The following is an 18,656-nucleotide window of genomic DNA, read 5'->3' on the forward strand; positions in this document are numbered from 1 at the left end:
TTATGTGTGCTTGAATATTTTATTCCAACATTTGCGGCAAAGCTGTTGTTCATTCAGGCCCCTTGTTACCACTTATTCTTATTTAATTCGTATTGGCATTACCACAAACTGCACCTCAGCTAACTGCCATGTTTATAATGTTGTTTTTTTGGGGGGTTTTTTTGCTACAGTAAACTGCACGAATGGAGTTAATGCCCTTACCGCACGGAATTACTGGAGATTAAGAGACGTTTAGCCTACACGTATCGCAGACAAATAATCTGCTGTAATTCTGCCTGTGACGAGTCACTGCATATTCAGTTCCAGGGTTCTCAGCAGGCTGCATGTTTTTTCCCCAGTGTCTAAGGGCCAGGAAAGAATAGCAAATAAAATCTGTCCTGTCATTAGAGTCTCGGGTGGAGATGGGGACTGTTTGCTTTGTCTGCATTCTTGCCAAAGAATTCCTTCTGTGTTATTCTGTTTTTTTTTTTTGTTTTTTTTTTGCAATAGTATTTTTAACTAGCGCTGTGCTGTCTTCTCCTCTGCTGAACAGACCTTTTTTTAAATTCCCAGACAAAAAGGCACTTTTGAAATGTAAATGGTTTTTTTGTTTCTTGATACATGCCACCTCCAGCTCTGTATATCTTTAGACTTCAAAGTGCTTCCTTGTCATGTTTTTGCATCCCGACAAAAAAAAAGAAAAAGAAAAAGGGTTGCAGCGTTTGGCTTTGGAAAGTTCCCTTTAATGCAGTCTGTCGGGGTGAGGAGCTGGGTGTCCCGCCCACCCTCAGCCTGCGAGACGTTTTCCTGATTTCCCGACGAGGGCCGAAGGTCCGGGGGAATATCGGGAGACCTCACCCTTTCACCCAGTTTCTTCTTTTTCTTTTTTTAATCTTGAGTTCATTCGTTCATTCTCTCCCTCCTCCCTTTTCAGTTTGTTCCAGCTGCCCGCGCCCGGAGCGAGTCGCTGCAGAAGCGGGGGGTCAGAGGAGAGAGCGCCGCTAAGGGGGGCCAGGCGAGCATGTCCGTCGGACCCGCACGGGAGGAGGACGAAGAGCGCGCTTGAGCGAGCGGACGCCCGCCGGGGGGGAACTCAGCCGCTGGGAATCTCCAAGTTCGGCCATGGCCGGATGTCTCTGGCTGGGCGGATAACCGGAACCGCCTCGCCCACACCTTCGGAGCGCGAGAAACCTTGACGCCGCTACCCCCTGCCCCCTCCCCCGACCCCGCCCCTCTCCCTCGACGTCCCTTTCCCCGCCCCCCGCCCCTCCCGGTCCGTGTGCCTCCCCCCCCGCCCGCACGCCCCCGTCCTGGACCCTGTCCCTAGCAGCTCGTTGGAAGAGCAGCCTGAGGCTTTCGGGAGGGACTGCGTGACATGGACTCTGGAGGAGTTTAAAATGGAAAGGAGACGGCCGCCCCGCTCTGAGCTGCCCGCACCCACTCGGACTGGTTAACGTTGGGATCTCAGGCAGTGCCGGGGGGAACAGTATGCAGGAAGCTGGCTTTCCGGCCACCAATGCTTTCACAGGTGAGCGGGGGGGGGGGGGGGGGGGTCCAACACGGGGTGTGTGTGTGTGTGTGTGTGTGTGTGTGTGTGTGTGTGTGTGTGTGAGAGAAGGATATGACGTCAATGCATCTTGTATTCTCATCACTGCCTGATTGGTCAATGGGCAAAGCATAATCAAAGGATTGGCTCGGGGGGAGTGGGGGTGGGGTTGTTTGCTGTGACCTGTGTTAATATTACCGTTGGTCACAGAACACGCCTACGGAATGGTTTTGACGAAACTGCATTTACAAAGAGCTTTGTTGCGCTTTTAATTTTGATAAACTGGGTGAAAGCACGATTAGCCGGTCTGTGTCACCCTGCCTGCAGTCGGTCGTGTTGACATCTGAACAGCCTGCTTGGGATTATCCCCTCCCCGTATGTTTTATGCCTCATTCTCCCCCAGGTGAATGCAAGGTTGCTGATGGTTCAGAATGATTCTCCTTGTACCCCGAATGCAGCTCAGCAGACCTTTACAAAAAGCTGTGTTGCGCTTCGGGAAATTGAATGAGAAAGCAGTGGTCGGCCCAGGGCTGGAGCTAGGGAAAGTAGTTGTGAAGGAATAAACAAACCGGAGCAGCCGATCGATACAGGCGAGGTTAAAGTATGGTTTTGTTTACTGCCCAGGGTTCATGTCGGGCGACCCGCGCTCACCTTCCGAACCTCCCCCGACCCGGGGCCTCCTCGCCACCCAGCTCATTCGGCGCAGGAGTTATGTCCTACACGCCGCCCGCATTGATTAATCCATCAGAGTTCGGCGAGCGGCCCTGTTAACCTTGTTCCGCGCGGAACAAATTTATTGCAGATTGGCCGAAACCGCGCTGGAAAACAGATAGTAGATAAAACTCGAAAACTTCCGCGGCCGCTGCCGTTGAGGAGGGGGGGGATGAATTCGCTCCTCGCTGCGCTACGCTACTTTTCATGACTTCTGGGGGCCGGCAAGTTGTTTACTTTGAGGGCGCTTGTTGTCGACATACTGCCAGTTTCAGGTGAGCAGTTGGCCGGGTCTGCAGGCAGGTGGGGTGGGTGGGGTAGACTGCTCCCCTAGTCTGGGTGGGAGAGGGTAGACTGCTCCCCTAGTCTGGGTGGGAGAGGGTAGACTGCTCCCCTAGTCTGGGTGGGAGAGGGTAGACTGCTCCCCTAGTCTGGGTGGGAAAGGGTAGACTGCTCCCCTAGTCTGGGAGAGAGAGGGAAGACTGCTCCCCTAGTCTGGGTGGGAGAGGGTAGACTGCTCCCCTAGTCTGGGCGAGAGAGGGAAGACTGCTCCCCTAGTCTGGGTGGGAGAGGGTAGACTGCTCCCCTAGTCTGGGCGGGAGAGGGTAGACTGCTCCCCTAGCCTGGGTGGGAGAGGGTAGACTGCTCCCCTAGTCTGGGTGGGAGAGGGTAGACTGCTCCCCTCGTCTGGGTGGGAGAGGGGGGCTGGGGGCTGGGGGCTGGGATGACAGGCTTGGATGGAGCTGTGGCTCTCACTCGGGGGACGGAAGAGGCCTCCTCAGCCAAGCTCTCCCGCCGCTGGCAGTTTCCCATCTTCTTCTCTCTTGGCATCTCTCTCTCCGACTCCGACTCCCAGCCCTCATTTTCTTCTTCCTGTCCCCCCCCCCTCCGCCTCGGCCGCCATGATCGGTTTCCTTCTCCTGACTCCATATCCTTCCGTTTTCCACACACGCACACATACACATACATACGCACACATACACACGCACACATACACACACACACACACGCACACATACACATACACACGCACACATACACATACACATACACATACACATACACATGCACACATACACATGCACACATACACACACACATACACACGCACACGCACACGCACACGCACATGCACACATGCACATGCACACGCACACATACACATACACACGCACACGCACACATGCACGCACACATACACCACACACCACCACCAAACACACACACACACACACACACACACACACACCCACACACACACACACACACACACACACACACACGCACATACACACGCACACACGCACACATACACATGCACACACACATGCACATACACACACGCGCGCGCACACACACACACCTGCAGAGGCGTTGCAATCCTTCTCGCTCGTTTACTTTAGAAGGGTATCCGTCCACCTTCCTCTTCATCCCCCCCCTCGCCATCTTTCTCTTCCTCTACCTCTCATTCTCTCCTCTTCTCCCTTCCTCTCTGTCCTCCCCCCTCCCTCTGTCTCTCGCTACAGTTCTGTACCCTGCTCTCTGATCCCCTGCCTGGAATGGAATGCAGTGAAACGGGAGGGAGGGAAAGGTTTGCATACTAAACTAGAGCTCTGTGTGTTGTTATTGCAACTCGCTCTCTCTCACTCCTCTCTCCATCTCTCTTACTCTCCCCATCACCATCGGTGGTCATAGGTGATCACAGGAAGCAGTGTTCACTTATGAGTGCTATACATAGGTTTAAGCAGCCAATATAGGGGTCAAGAACCAATGCGTGCATTCAGGTACCAACTCGTACAGTACAAAAGTGTAGATAATATCACAGCCAAATGCAATTTTATAAAGTTAATGCACAGTAGGCATTATTATTATTACCATCTAAGTGTACATGGTCGTCAGCTGGAAGTGTCAGGCAAGAATGACCTTTCACTAGATGAATAAATATCTAAGAAGGTACAGAACATAACACATATTGTGACCGTTCTCACCATGGCTTACTATTGGAAGTGAATTGGACAGTCCATGCAGCCTTGCTGTTGAAATTCAAAATTTCTATTCTGTGTGTGTACATTCATGTTAGTGTAATAATGGCCATTTCTCATGTTTTACAAAGTAATATATGTGGGAGAGGGTGATATTTTACTTTATACTTCCGTCTGATTTATTTTCTTGCTTAATGTTCAGTAAGTGTGCGAGCCAGGCACCCAAACATAGAACTACAAGTTCAGTTGCCTACAGTGCTGTCTAAGTATTTGGACAGTGGTACATTTTCTGTTCTTTTGGCTCTGTACTCCAGCACATTGGATTTGAAATGAAACGATGACTGAGGCCAAAGTGCGGACTGAGTTTTAATTTGAGGGTGGTTTGAGTATCTCAAAAACTGCTGATGTCCTGGGATTTTCAAGCACACTAATCTCTATCGTGTGGCCCGTGTAGGAATGACTTCCCTTCTTATACACTCACCCAGCACTTTATTACGAACATTTTTACTTTATTATGCATGGGATTATCTAATCAGCCAATTGTGTGGCAGCAGTGCAATGCATACAATCATGTAGATATGGGTCAGGATCATTAGAACCATCAGAATGGGGGAAAGATGTGATCTAAGTGACTTTGACTGTGGAATGATTGTTAGTGGCATACAGGGTTGTTTGAGTATCTCAGAAACTACTGATCTCCTGGGATTTTGCAAAGAATGGTGCAAAAAACAAAAACTATCCAGTGAGCAGAAGTTCTGTAGACAGAAACGCCTTGTTAATGAGAGACGTCAGAGGAGAATGGCCAGACTGGTCAAAGCTCACAGGAAGGTGACAGTTACGCAAATAACCACGCGTTACAACAGCAAAAGCCCATCTCTGAACACAAAACACATCATACCTGTAAGTGGACAGGCTACAGCAGTAGAAGTCTAACAAAACAAGTCTAATGAATTCCTAATAAAGTGCTCACTGAGTGTACGTACCCCCCTTTGGGGACCAGAAGTAATTGGACAAATGTGGCCAAACGAACACGTTTTCAATTTCAAATGTAGTAATGCACTTCAGATTCATGCAATTCGTATGCATATCCACAAATGCATTAGTTTCAGAAGGCCCTTGATACAACTGTTTATATAACTCTTTAATTTATTTATTTATTTTAAATTAACTTTTTTTTTTTTTTTTCCTTCCCTGATCAGTTGTTGCCGTTTCATTGGGGTTCAACTGGGCTCAAACTTGCATAGAAAACTCTGAGAGGGAATGGTCTGAGTTCAGGGCATTAAAATGGCACCCCTCTTAGCGGATTGGGCTACGGATGATGGGCAGAATTAGGAGCATCTGCTTAATGGGGACAGCGGTGTGAGTAATTAATGGGAGTGGCTCTGGCGGCAGGCGGGGGGGTTGGGTACTGGGTGAAACCGGAGCGTGGGGTTTGTTTGCACCGTAGTAAAGCCCGTCTCCACGGGGTTACAGAGCAGCGGTTGGGCGGTGGAAGCTTGCGGCTTGCATTACAAGTCTACCCGGGAGCCCTGCCAAAAAAAGAGCAACGGCGCAGTGCGCTGACCGCAGAGCGAGCGTCTGTCCGCCGGGGCGCTCGGTCTGGTCCGCCGCCGCTCCTCCAGCAGGGCGGCGCCCAACACGGCTCTTCTGCCATCCACAGCTGGACTGCAGACCCTTTACCCCGTAAACCTGGTCAAAGCACTGAGGCAGCAACCCAATTCTCTACAGAATAAGTTTGTGTTTAGCGCAATATATATATATATATATATATATAATATTTTTTTTTATCCACTTTTGAAAGAGTCTCTGGTTATGTAATTGACACATTATGTAATGCGCGCACACACACACACACACACACACACACACACACACACACACACACACACACACACACACACAAACTGTCGTATGTATACATACACTGCTCTGGCTCACAAGTCATCCCCCGCCTGACCAGCATGCAATAGAGTGTGGCTTTCGGCGCGACAGCTCCCAGTGGAGACATGGCCTGAAGGGTTTCTCTCTCTCTCTCTCTCTCTCTCTCTCTCTCTCTCTCTCTCTCTCTCTCTCTCTCTCTCTCTCTCTCTCTCTCTCTCTCTCTCTCTCTCTCTCTCTCTCTCTCTCTCTCTCTCTCTCTCTCTCTCTCTCTCTCTCTCTCTCTCTCTCTCTCTCTCTCTCTCTCTCTCTCTCTCCTCCCCCTCTCAATGTGTCAAGTCTGCCACCTCAGCACAACTCAGACATGCTTAATTATCCTGGTTGACCATAGGCGGACTGGAGCCAGGAAGATGCCCAATCCATCAGGCTTCACAAATGCATCTGCAGCAAATTTACTGCCCTGCCATGTGGTTCTGCGGCTCTCTGTGCCGGAGAGCTGAGGGTACAGAGGGAGAGACAGAGTGACAGGGCGAGAGAGAGAGGCAGGGAGTCGGTTGTGTTCTTATTTGTTGAAAAATCCAATGTGACAACTTACCCCACACGGCGTGACAGCTTACCAGCTAACGGTCAAGTCAAGTACTTAAAGGAATACACAGACATTTTGGGAAACATACCTTTTTTCCGATTTGCCCAGACTTACACAAGATGTTCGATTTCATTTTCATTATTCTGCATTCTTTAGCTCTGTTTCCATGCTAGCAAAACGTGTTAGCTTTGCATAAAGACTTGAGGCCTATAGGAGTCCGTAGCATACCTCCTTCAAAGTGAAGAAATACACCTTACAGCAACTCCGAATTCACACAGCGTCATGTGATTATGAGTATAATGTGGGACCGTATGCACTGTTCTTTGCTACTGCTGTTCATAACACCGGAGAATGTTCCAGATAAGGGCGACTGGGCAGGTGTGTAATGGGCAGAGTTTCAGGTTGCCTGCTATTTCGCAAATGTTTGTAGTGATGGGCATTGCGGCTCCTTTTAATGAGTCTGATCGTTTGGCTCAGCTCACCAATAACAACACCACTAGGCTATTGGTCCTGCAATAGCAATGTGCAAAACTGCTGCATTCAACTCAGAACTAAACTGGCCACGTTTTTCTCTCTTCTTCAGTTATTTCTTTGAGACGACACCATACATACCTATATAAAATGTATACGTATGTATGGTGTATATAATAAAAAAGTTAAAAAAAGCTAATGATAACAGACACTTATTTCTTTGAGACAACACCATACATACCTATATAAAATGTATACGTATGTATGGTGTATATAATAAAAAAGTTTAAAAAAGCTAATGATAACAGACACTTATTTCTTTGAGACAACATCGTACATGCCTATATTTTCACCAAAAAATTTAAAAAGCTAATTAAAAGTTTCTGCTCATATATTGATAATCACTCAGACAAATGAATTGATATGCATTTTCCCCAAAATGCTCCGATGTAAAACCTTTGTACCCTTGTTTGGCAACTGCCAAAGCATGTTTCATTTGTTCATCCGCCGGAGCACGTAATTACCCTGCGTTTTCTACTTTGTGCATGTGACCAGAGACACACGAGCATGAGCTGTGAGCCAAGCTCCTACAGTTCCTGGTTCCCTGTGTGGTGGAGTCTTTCCCCATAGGTTCCTATTGGCATTGCTGTCTATTATATACTGTAAAGCCCCAAGCCTTATTAGCTAATAGTAGCTAGCCACATTAGCTGAAGTATAATGGAGTTTAGCACATATAAATGTAAACATATAACCATTACTGGGCAGTATAATTATCTTATTTTAATGGTACCGTTTATTCGGTTATGATGTTATTCTTGAAGTCTTTGGAGAATCGTTTATCATGTACAAAAAAATGGTTAAGCTGTGCGTGTAGGCTTCTAACATTCGCCTAAAGAGCGTGAACTCATCCATGAAGGACCAACCACTTTTCTCCAACCAATTGAGGACCGCTAACATATGTAATAGCTTCTCACCCCACCTTCATGTTTAGCAATTTCGGAAAAGGTATGAGCAACATCACTGCCTGATATGGTCAGACGTTGTACGGACCAGTTCCTTTGAAGCATATGGAAGCCTTAACCCGAGCTGCTAGTCTAGCCCACACTGGCGAGGGAGTCTAGCCTGGCCAGATGATGACTTGCCGAATCAGGTGGCTAATTGCCTGTCTGGGACAGAGAGCCGTGCAGACAGAGCAGTCCTTGGGGACCAGGGCCAAGTGACCCCCCCCGGTGTACAGTTCCGCCACATCTCCCATAATGCTCTTCATTTTTCTGCCTGGAGGCGGCAGCAAGGCTCGCGGTCCAGGAGCAATTAATTACGCGTAACGGCATTAAAAATCAAAGCTTTAACCGAATAGGGCAGCGGCTGTCCCCCTCTCCTCCCAATGTCCCGATAACACCCATCAGACTCCCTGATCTCACCAGCATATTAATAGGCGCAATGGCGACAACATCTGATGACACAGGCTTTCAATGATTTGTTGTCACTCTATGGCGAAACATGCTTAGTGAACACCCAGGGTATGCTAGAATTACTCCGCTATTGCATGGCTTACCAGACACCGCCTACCTTCCCAGACTTCATGTGACAATTCAGAAAGGGAAATGCCCAACGCTACAAGCCAGATAAAAAGGAGGATTGAATAGATGCTCTCCAACAAGGGCAGATCGATTTTATGAGACGCCTTACCTGAACGACTTCGTAGAAACTAGCACGAAATGGGAGACGGTGGAGCACACTGGGCACTCTGTTTAATGGACAGGTGAGACTGACGTTTCGGACAAAAACAGACATGTGTGCTGCACCCAAAGGTATATAAATACCCTGCGGTGTGTTCCACCATCTCTTATTCCGGGCCAGTCCCTGTGGAGTTTTCCGGGTAAGGAGTCTCATATAATTCATCGGACAATTTCCAGAAATCATCTTTGCCTCTCCGCCCACCCACCAGCGGCACCGCCACTCCACCGTTACTCTGCAGCATTTGCTGTAAACGCGTCACAGGAAGTTCCACCCACGACTACATCTGTGCCTTCCTTCCTCCTCGGCGAGGAGTGGTCCGTGGCACGCTTGAGAGAACAGGCTCTTTCGCAGCTCTGCGGCCTGTAGCTCTGTCGAGAGAGAGACGGAGAGTCTGCAACTTGAGCACTCAGGCAGCACTAATTGCCACTCACTACAGACGGGGGGAGGAGGAGAGCGAGAGCGAGGGAGGGAGGGAGTGAGGGAGAGCGGCGGTTTGCAGAGAATGGTCACGCTGGGTTGTTCGTTGAATCAGATCCCTGTTCGTCCCCCCCCCCTTCCCCCACCCCTCAGCGCTGTCTAGACGAGCGAAGCAGAAGCTACAGCAGCCGTCGGGAAGGGCGGGGAGGGGAGGGTAGTGGGGGAAGAGAAGTCTGCTGTGTCATTAGGTAGGTCTGGTGGGTAGAAGTCGGGCTCAGCGCGAGCGGGGAGGGGCAGCTCTCCGGCTGTAAACACACGGCGGCGTGACGCGGGGCCACGGCGCGTCAGGACCGCTAGCGGCCGTTCTTATTATCGGTTATTACTGCGCGCCCTCCAGCCTCGTCTCGTCCGACGCGAGCCCGCTCCCTCGCCGACCTTGGCTCATACGCCAGCCCAACACCGAAGGCAGTCGGGCTCATAAGTGTGTTTTACATCCATAACAAAACGCCGTTTCACACATCCTTGATTTGCTGTGATTTACTGGCAGTGGAGAATACTGCAGGAGGAGAGAGTACTAGCGCATTGCTGTTGTGCTCCAAAGACATTTATTAAAGTTAACTTAGAATCGGGTTTAATGTTGTTATTATGCGTCAACCGGTCGTGCTTAGTCACGTTTTACGTCAGACTTTCTGTAGACTCTCTGGCCCAGTTCAGATGTCTCGACAAGGCTGAGTCATCTATTTTTCACACACTTTTTATTTACTGCTTTAGCCGGTGCAGCTCTCCAGGTTAACTTGCGCCGCATACTTACAGTTTTGTGTACTATGCATTTCTGAGGCTGTTGGCAGCCTTGTTAGCGGTGGTCCTTTTGTCTCTTTAACCCTGTGGTCCTATGGCTGCTCCCTGTTTCTGTTCATCTGACATTGCTTTATATTTTCACGCTTTGGTGGAACATCTACCCTGGCCGGAGCACAGGAAGCTAAAGGAACCACATTTCAATTAAATTCCATGCGCCTTATTGGCATGATTAAATTCAGCATTTGTATTGCCATGGCATGGCAGGTAGAGCAGGGAACATATAAAAATCATTACAGATAAAGTGGCCCTGTAACTGTGTACTACAACATTACCGTCTACTGCCAAAATGAAACCCATAGCCTTCCACGTGTCCTCCTACCACCCTGCCCCAGAACCAACCCCGAGTCCGTTCCACAGCCGCAGGCATTTCAAACTTTCCTATTTATTTCTTTTTTCTTTTTTTTCTTTCGGTCGGGTACAAATTGCCCTCTTTCTGAGTTGTTGCCGCAGCGGTCGGTTGTAGCCTAGGTAACCGAGGAGGACAACAGAATGTTCTGGAGTGTATCCCCCCAGGTGCAGGGAAGCAGGTGTTCTGCCATCCAGACCCAACAGTTAGGGCCGAGCGGTCTGTGGCTGACCGTGCGGCGACCGTGCTTTTGTCTGGCTGCGGGAGACGACCGCGGAGACGCGCGTTCGACGTCGGCTGTTTCCCGGGCACATCGCCGAGGCCAGGATGTGTTTCATCACTGTCGCTGGCTGTCCTGATACTCTAGGACAGGGTTTCTGATACTATATTTAATATGATATATTTGTTTCTTAGCCTCTCTGTCTCGCGCTGACTGCCGAGAGTGGACCCGTCGGTGTGAAAGGAGCTTCTCTTAAAGAGCACTTAGAGCTGTTATCCGAAACAGCACCAGCGCTTGATCTTGTTATATTTCTCTAATTTATCCAGTAAATGCTGTGTACGTTCACCCAAAGAGAGCCACTCTGATGTTTTTGAAGCCTCCCAAAAAAATGTTTTATCGCTGTACAGCATTTGCCATTAGACTGGTTAACAGCATTTCCCTCCATTTTTAATGGAATATTACACATCGGTGACGAAAGCGATTTAAGAATAGGCCGTTTGACACCGCGCCTATCTCTATATCTGTGGGTGGTATAAAGATACTCACGAAAGCCATTCTCTCTCTCCCTCTCTCTCTCTCCCTCTTTTTTCCCCCCTCTTTTCCAGAGTGCAAGTTCCACTGCACCAATGGCAATTGCTTGCGTTTCGGCTCATTAATCTGCAATCAGTTGAATAACTGCGGGGACAACAGCGATGAGGAGAACTGCCCGGTGGTGACGCAACACCCTCCGCCCGCCATTTTCAACTGTGAGTACCCTACGGGGGTTCGCCTTTTCCGCCTCCCTTTCCGCCCCCCGCCCCTTTCTGATAAAACAGGCCTGTTCTCACCTCTATCTCTATCTCTCCATCTCTTGACTTCTCGACTCACTGGTCTTGGTGACAAAATCACCTCCTGCTGTCTGCGATTGTCAGGTGATCCTTACTAATGCGTCTGATATGACTGATATGATATATTGGAAACCCCTCTGTCTACAGCAGGGGTTTCCAATATGATCCAAAAAGGCCCAGTGTTTGTGCAGGTTTTAGCCCAGCACTAAGGCACCTGATTCAACTCAACTAACTAATTCAACTAAAGCAAAAACACTGCACCCTGACGGGCCCTTTCGGATAAGATTTGACACCCTTAATCTGCAGTCGGCATATTTTCTGAGCATCACTCTTATACACTATACAGTCAACAAATGGTTGCCATCATAAGATTGCTATAGTGCTATGAATAATGAATTATTCTGGGTGACAGAAACTTGTGCCTATTAATAGGCGATTATATTCGTACTGGCAGTCTGTTTGAGCAGCTGCATAGTGGTTGGGTGCAGTTCCCGTACTGATGTTCGCAGACTCCCGGTCCCAAAGCTAGCTCAAGTCTGTGCCTGCGTTTGCAGGGCTCCTCAGAGCATATCTGAAGTTGTTTGCAGCGTACAGTGAGTGTGGTCCGATGGTTTGGTCCCTGGCCCTGACACCGGGCGTCTTCAAATGCGGTGGAAGAAGAAAGCGCAGCTCTCTGAAATGTAAATGAGGGTGCGGGGAGAGGGGTTGCAGGAGAAAAGGAAGTGTTTTTCCGGCCGTAATACAATCAGTGGGGACGGTGGAGGGTTGCAATCGGATGGGGTGGCCAGCTGCCAGGGGGCTTTGATGTTTGCCGGCCTTTTGTTTTCAGGGTTTAGTTTTAGGACTGGGGGGGGCTTTACAGCAACACCTCAGTGCTTGAACCACCGTCTACCCCCCCCCCCCCCCCTCCCGCCACCCTTCGGCTCATCGGCAGTTTCGGACCGTTTTCGGTTTCTGCCCTCTCGCTCTCCTGCGAGCCGCACATCGGAAGGGCCAATGGGAGCACGTCCGGCGCCGCCACTTGAAATATTTAGCCGTCTCGAGCGAATGTTAATGAAAGTGTCTGCCCGCTGCCATTACGAGGCGGAAAACCTGCGCGATGATTGCCGTCCGCAGAGCCGGAATACTGATTTGTCGTCGCGGGGAGAGAGAGAGAGAGAGAGAGAGAGAGCGACCGAGAGAGAGAAAGAGGCAGAGAGGCGTGCGGGGAGATGGAGGGAGAGGCAAGAGGCAGAGAAATATTTCAATCCTAATCGAGTTTGCCATCTTCCCGGCTGTGCCTGAGCCAGACAGATGGATCATGAATACTGTCTAGACGCTGCATGGCAGAGCGGAGAGGCCGTCTCCCAGGACAAACAATGAGGCGGCTGACTTAAGTAACGGGGACCTTCCCCCTGGCCGTACCCCCCTCACACCACCCCCCCTCCCCCCGATCAAATGGTAATCGATACCCTGGACATGGCTTTCTTAGATACGCTTCAGCACACTTAAGAGCAGTTGTTTTTTTATGGGGGGTGTGCGTTAGAGTGGCCGGGAATTGACGACTTCCCCAGCGACGAGAAACTTCTTTTTAAATCCAAAACCGAAACTGACTTTTCATATAGACGTGGAAATGGTTTAAGTCTGGTGTGATGTCACACACGCATGAAATGCCTTCATTTTCCCCGTCTTTTAAGAAGGATGTTCAGAACTAGGTGTTAATGTTTTGTTTCTGTAATCTCCTAAAATGTGTTCCTAAACCTCCTTCACCAGTGCATTCAGAGTGGAGCCTCACTGGAGGCTGCTGAAAGTTCCTGTTGGTGGGTTAGATATCCCTGGCAGATCGTACATGCTGTTTTCTGCCATCGTGTCTAGCAGTCTGAGTTCACTTTTGCATGGTCATATCAAACAGGTTTTTATTGTAATGTCTAGCATGATGGGTTGAGTTTTTCATCGTTGTGACTACCGGGCCACTTTGAGTTCTGCAGTGTGGTTGAGGCGGCCATCTTAACCCTCATATTATGTTTGGGGTCAATGTCACCCCATTTCGTGTTTGACATCTCTGAAAAATCAGTTTACCTTGTTTCTAATTTTATCATTTGGTGGGATTAAATGGTAAACATGCAATAAACATACTGCTATGCTAAGTCCTGTACTAACTGTGCATGCAAATTTGTTATTTGGGGTTCTTTGGGCCCTCTGAAACTGTATGAAATGTAAGAAAATGTGCAATCGTTTTTATTTTTATCACCGATTTCTTTGCATATGATTTTGGTGACACTTACCATACAGGTGCCAAACTTTCACTTACTGTACCTTAGGCTCTAAAATGAGATGTTAGATTTTTCATATTTATGGAAAAAGGGCTAGTCATTTTGGAAACAATAAGAAGCAAACCAAAGTGTCCAAATATTTGTGTGTTTATTTAAACTGTTGGGCTCAATTAGACCCCAAACATAAAAGTTGTCATAAAATCTCAGCATAATAGGAGGGTTAAGGTTGACCTTGCCATTTTGGCTTGAGCTCCAGTCATGTCAAGGTTGGGTGAAATGAGTTCCCCCGCGTCTCGTAAGCTGAATGGAGTTTTTCCACATGGCCTCCCGTAGGCGAGTGTGCCTGAGTGCCAGGGACGCGCGGTACACTGACCCGAGATCACCCAGGCAAATAAGGAAACTAATGGAGAGCAGGTCAATGGTTACAATGCAACAGCAGATCCCCGGTGTCATTGGAGGCCACCAGTTCGCTGTCTCTCCCGGGTGGCTAACTAAACAGACAGCCAGAGAGGGGCTTTCACTTTGTTCCCCCAGCCCCCGAATCTGAAACTCCCCCCCCCCCCCCCCCTCCACCTCCCACATTACTGCCTTCCTCTCTCTGTTCTATTGATATGGAAAGTAATTGACTGCAATCCGCTGGTTCATTCGCAGCTGTGGCAACAGCTACTAACAGCTTTAGTCCACCTGCCCCTATACAGTTTGAAACAGTAATTGATTTCAGTTTAATGGTTTTTTTGATCACCTGCGACATGTTCCATACAGGGGGAAAAAGATGTGTATCCCTCTTAAGTGTTTTTTGACATGAGGTCAATGTCAGACTTAGTCTCTCCTTTGACATGTTGTTTTGCTATTGAAGTTGTAGTCATAATCAGTCATAATATTTTTATTGCAGTATAAGTAAATTATATTATTATATTAGTCAGGAAAAAAACCTTCATTTCATTGAGGCCTTTAATGTAAACTTGCTGTTGCTAAATTCTTGTTTTGTTGTCCAGTGATATCAATATGATTTTCAATATTAAGATTTTAATACAAATGTTTATTTTATTAGGAGATTAGGAGGGTCACTTGTTTGGGACTGACACCTTTTTATGTTTTTATTATTTTCTTTTAAAACCTTTTAATCTTGTAAAAATGTTTACAGAAGGCTCCCCCCCCCCCCAAACCCTCACCACTCTCCTTAATGGAGACTACACGGCTGTAAATCTAAATGTGTACATTTCTTTTCCCCTGGGAGTCCATCTTCCCATTACTTAATCTCATCACAGCTCAAACTCTGCTAACTTTCTAAGGATGGATTAACCGGTTTGCTTTGGATTGGAACTGGTGTTTGGTCACCGAGAGGTAATTAGCCTCCAATGTCGGAGATGAAATATGGTCCCTGGCTGCAGCCGGTAGGAATGTTCTCCAGCGCGACTCTGAGGTCAATTAGGCAGAAAACCAGCTCGCGGAATGGTCCGGCTAAACCGCGGCGTGGGGTTAGCGCCATCCTTTAGGTGACGCGCGCCCCTCCCCCCACCCTGCCGTCTGAAACGGGGGGGCCGTGGTTTTACACATCCCGGGACGGGGAGAGAGGGCTGGGGGCCCCCTGGCTGTGGGAGTTGTGCTACCCCTACCGGAGAGCGGGGTCCGCCATTGATATGCAGATCTGGCTGCCTGTTGTCCGTCCTCGCACCACTTTTCAGGGCCCTCTCATTTCCATGTGTTTAAGGGATTATTTTAAGTAGACAATCTGAGAGAGACTGAATAAACATGATGATTTTTTTTTTTTTTTGGCTTCTTTTTTTCCCCCTCACTCTCTTTTTTGGTCTCTCTCCCTCTCGCTCTCCCCCACTCCAGCCGCGGTTCTGAGACCAGCCGCCTCTTTGAAGCACGTTTAATAGCTTTCTATCAGCGCTCGGGTCAGACCCCAGCATCCCGTCCTTGTAAAGGGGGGGGGGGGGGGAGAGAAAAACCCCAGAGCAGGGCAATTAAAGCTGACGGCAGCTGGAGCCCATTTTGTGTAGCGCATCTCAATTTGCGCCCGGCTCTTTATTTCCTTCCCCCACAATCGCGCTCTGTGTCGTTCCGGGGGCCGGCGGCGGGGAAAGCACCTCCGCGCTCACCTGTGGCTCCCAGGGGTCAGAGGTCGGGGCGGAAGGGCGACGGCAGAATCGGCGGGCTGCCTTTGATCAGGCTTTTTTGGGCGCCGCGCTCTGATGTTAATTTGTTCAAGCCTGGAATTTGCATAATGAATTTTCATCAGCACCCCTTTTTCCCCTCTTAAACAAGTTTGCCGAGTGTTGGCGGCGGCTTAACGGCTTTTAATGTTTTAATGACCCTGTTCTCCAAGCTGACGTCATGTGAGTACGCTTATCTCAAAGGCTTGATCAACTGTGAGACTTAAAAATTCCCTCAAGAATATTCTATAGTGTTTGGGAGCTTTTCTCTGTGCATGTTTACTTCCATGCTTCATGTCGTTTCATGTGTATGCTGGAAAATGTATTCCAAAACGGTGTAAGTAGGGGATTATAAAGCTTTTTTTGATTACAGAATTACGCCTTCATTGTTATTGATGTAATTTTACCTTATTGTGTGGTCTGCTCCCTGTCAGGTGAGTTCACCGAGATCACTTCTGTTATTATGTCTTTGAAACCAGCTTATCCCCGGAGCCTTATTTCAGAAACAAACAGCTGCAGGATCCAGGCGGTAGGATTCAACAAATTTACGTCCGGAAACCATACATTTCCGCTAGGAGTCATCGGGGATGTTATCAGTTTAATGAAACGTCATCGGTCATCCTTTCTCTCCCTCGGAGTGGTGCGCCCGAGGCATGTTTAATCCGTCTCCCAATGCCACGTCCCCACCAACACATCACCGAACGAGTGCCTTGTCGTCGCCGATCGGCTTCCTGTCACGGAAACATTAACCGCTGGCGCAGTGTCGGGGGCCACTGTAAGGGGCCCGGGGCGAGGGCTCCCGAGCCTTGCCGAAATCTCAGCTTTGCCAAAGGGGACAGAAGCAGACAGGCCTTATTTTGGTCCAGCTTTTCTCTTTTTGTGCTTGGAGGCACCTTGTATGTGGTACTTGGCTGTATCGCGCAGCCCTAAGTCTATCGCAGTACATAGAATAGTTTTGAGCGCAATAAGAACTGTCTCTGGCAGGTGGTGATAGGTTTCGTTCTTTCTTTTCGTCTTTAATCGTACTCGATACAGTAACACATCTCCAAACTTCAGTGAAATGCTTCCAGGGGAGAAAAAACATTGCTTCTATCTCTTTAATGTTGGTTAACTTACCTATTAGTTTTGATAAACAGATTGCTTACATTTTCGCTCTTTATCTTTGTAGTTATGTTTTTATCTACCACATGGAAACAGCATGGTCCTGTTGCTGTCATATCAACATTGAAAAGATACGAGTTATGTTTTTTACCCCCGGAAGCATTTCACTTTGGCTCAGGAAATTGGAGGTGTGCTACCGCATCAGGTATGATAAAATAAAATAAAATTTAAAAAACTGAAAGAAATCTAACACCGCAGCGCTTACAAAAAAAGTGTTATACCATGATGGCTATATCGCCCAGCTCTACCTATTGTCTCTCTCTCCTCTTTATTTTTTACTGTTTTTGCTAAATAACTTCCCCCACAGTCCATGTGCATGGTAATGATGCAGCCAGAGCCATCGACTGCTCTCGTCCATTCCTCTCATTCAACAAAGAAGTAGAAGAAGAAGAGACAGGAGGAATAAACAATTTAACAAGAGTTATGTTCGACTGCATTCACTCAAAACACAATCGGGGTTTGTTCAAACCTGTGCCGACACAAGGAGGAAGAAAAGGCGACAGAACAGCGGACTGAGAAGCAGGCCTCTCGGCCGGCATTGGCGAAACGCGATGAGCTCCGGACAGCGTTCCCTTTGAAGTTTGGCCCTTTGTCTTTCATCCCCACTTTAATGTTGTGGATTAAAAATGAATGGCGAGAGCTTAAACAAAGGTAAAATTGAGGGCGAATCCTTAATGGGGTTTTCAGGTCCCCTCTCGCATTTGTTTAGCGGATGCCCTCACCCAGCGCTCCACTTACTTAACTAATGTTTTACATTTTAATCAACTGTACGGCTGGATGTTTACAGAAGCGCTTTGAGTGCCTCGCTCAAAGGCACAACGGCGGCGGCCGACCTGGGGGTTTGATCATGCAACCATCTGGTTGAGGGCGCTTAATCACTACCCCCGCGCCGCCAGCCTTCGGGCCGGCTTAGATCTTCTGTCGCGGGACCGCCCCCTCGTCGAGCCGCGGCGGTCGAGGCTTTGTACTTTCGCACTTGAAAATTAAGTAGGGGGCTGCGGTGCAGCGGTGGATTCAGCGAATCCAAGTTAATTCCTTCAAAATGCATTATTCAGGGGAGAGGAACTGTCACACTTTTCATTCTCATTCAGTTATTTAAATTTCTCCTTCCTCCTTATCCCCCCCCCTCCCCTTTATTTTTCCTTTCTCACCCGGTTTTGAAAATTGTAACTGTGGGCGAAGTACGTCGACTGTCCGCCCGTGAGAGCGCGTATAAGCCCGCGTGTCTAGCCAGTCGGCATGTGCAGACATCCGCTGGAGTAGCTTCAGTTTCTGTGCCGGAGAACTTCATAGTGCCAGGAAGACTGCCACACGATGATTGCAGGCACCAGACAAGTCAGAGGGGGTGCTATCGAGCTAAAGAGGTTAGAAACATCCTGCGGTCTCTCAACCGTCCTTCCCTGTGTGATGCACCGTCTATGCATCACTCCTCAAGACTTTCCACCCACATTGTTAAGCAGTCACATAAGCCGTCAGGCAGCGAGTGAATCCTCATTGTCCCTGATGGCAATTCATTGCACAAC

The 18,656-nt window shown here is 48.5% G+C and overlaps 1 protein-coding gene across 2 annotated transcripts in view; it reads left to right on the forward strand.

Annotated features, from left to right (window-relative positions):
• Positions 1-1,354: 1,354 nt before the first annotated feature.
• Positions 1,355-18,656, forward strand: part of ldlrad4b (low density lipoprotein receptor class A domain containing 4b) — a 59,348-nt gene continuing 42,046 nt past the window's right edge. For both annotated transcript variants that reach the window (XM_061227133.1, XM_061227220.1), the window contains exons 1-2: positions 1,355-1,507; positions 11,340-11,480. In XM_061227133.1, the coding sequence (XP_061083117.1) occupies positions 1,468-1,507; positions 11,340-11,480 (181 nt within the window). In that variant the 5' untranslated portion in view covers positions 1,355-1,467. The remainder of the gene's footprint in view (positions 1,508-11,339; positions 11,481-18,656) is intronic.

Source organism: Conger conger, chromosome 1, assembly GCF_963514075.1.
Source record: "Conger conger chromosome 1, fConCon1.1, whole genome shotgun sequence".
Classification (NCBI taxonomy): domain Eukaryota; kingdom Metazoa; phylum Chordata; class Actinopteri; order Anguilliformes; family Congridae; genus Conger; species Conger conger.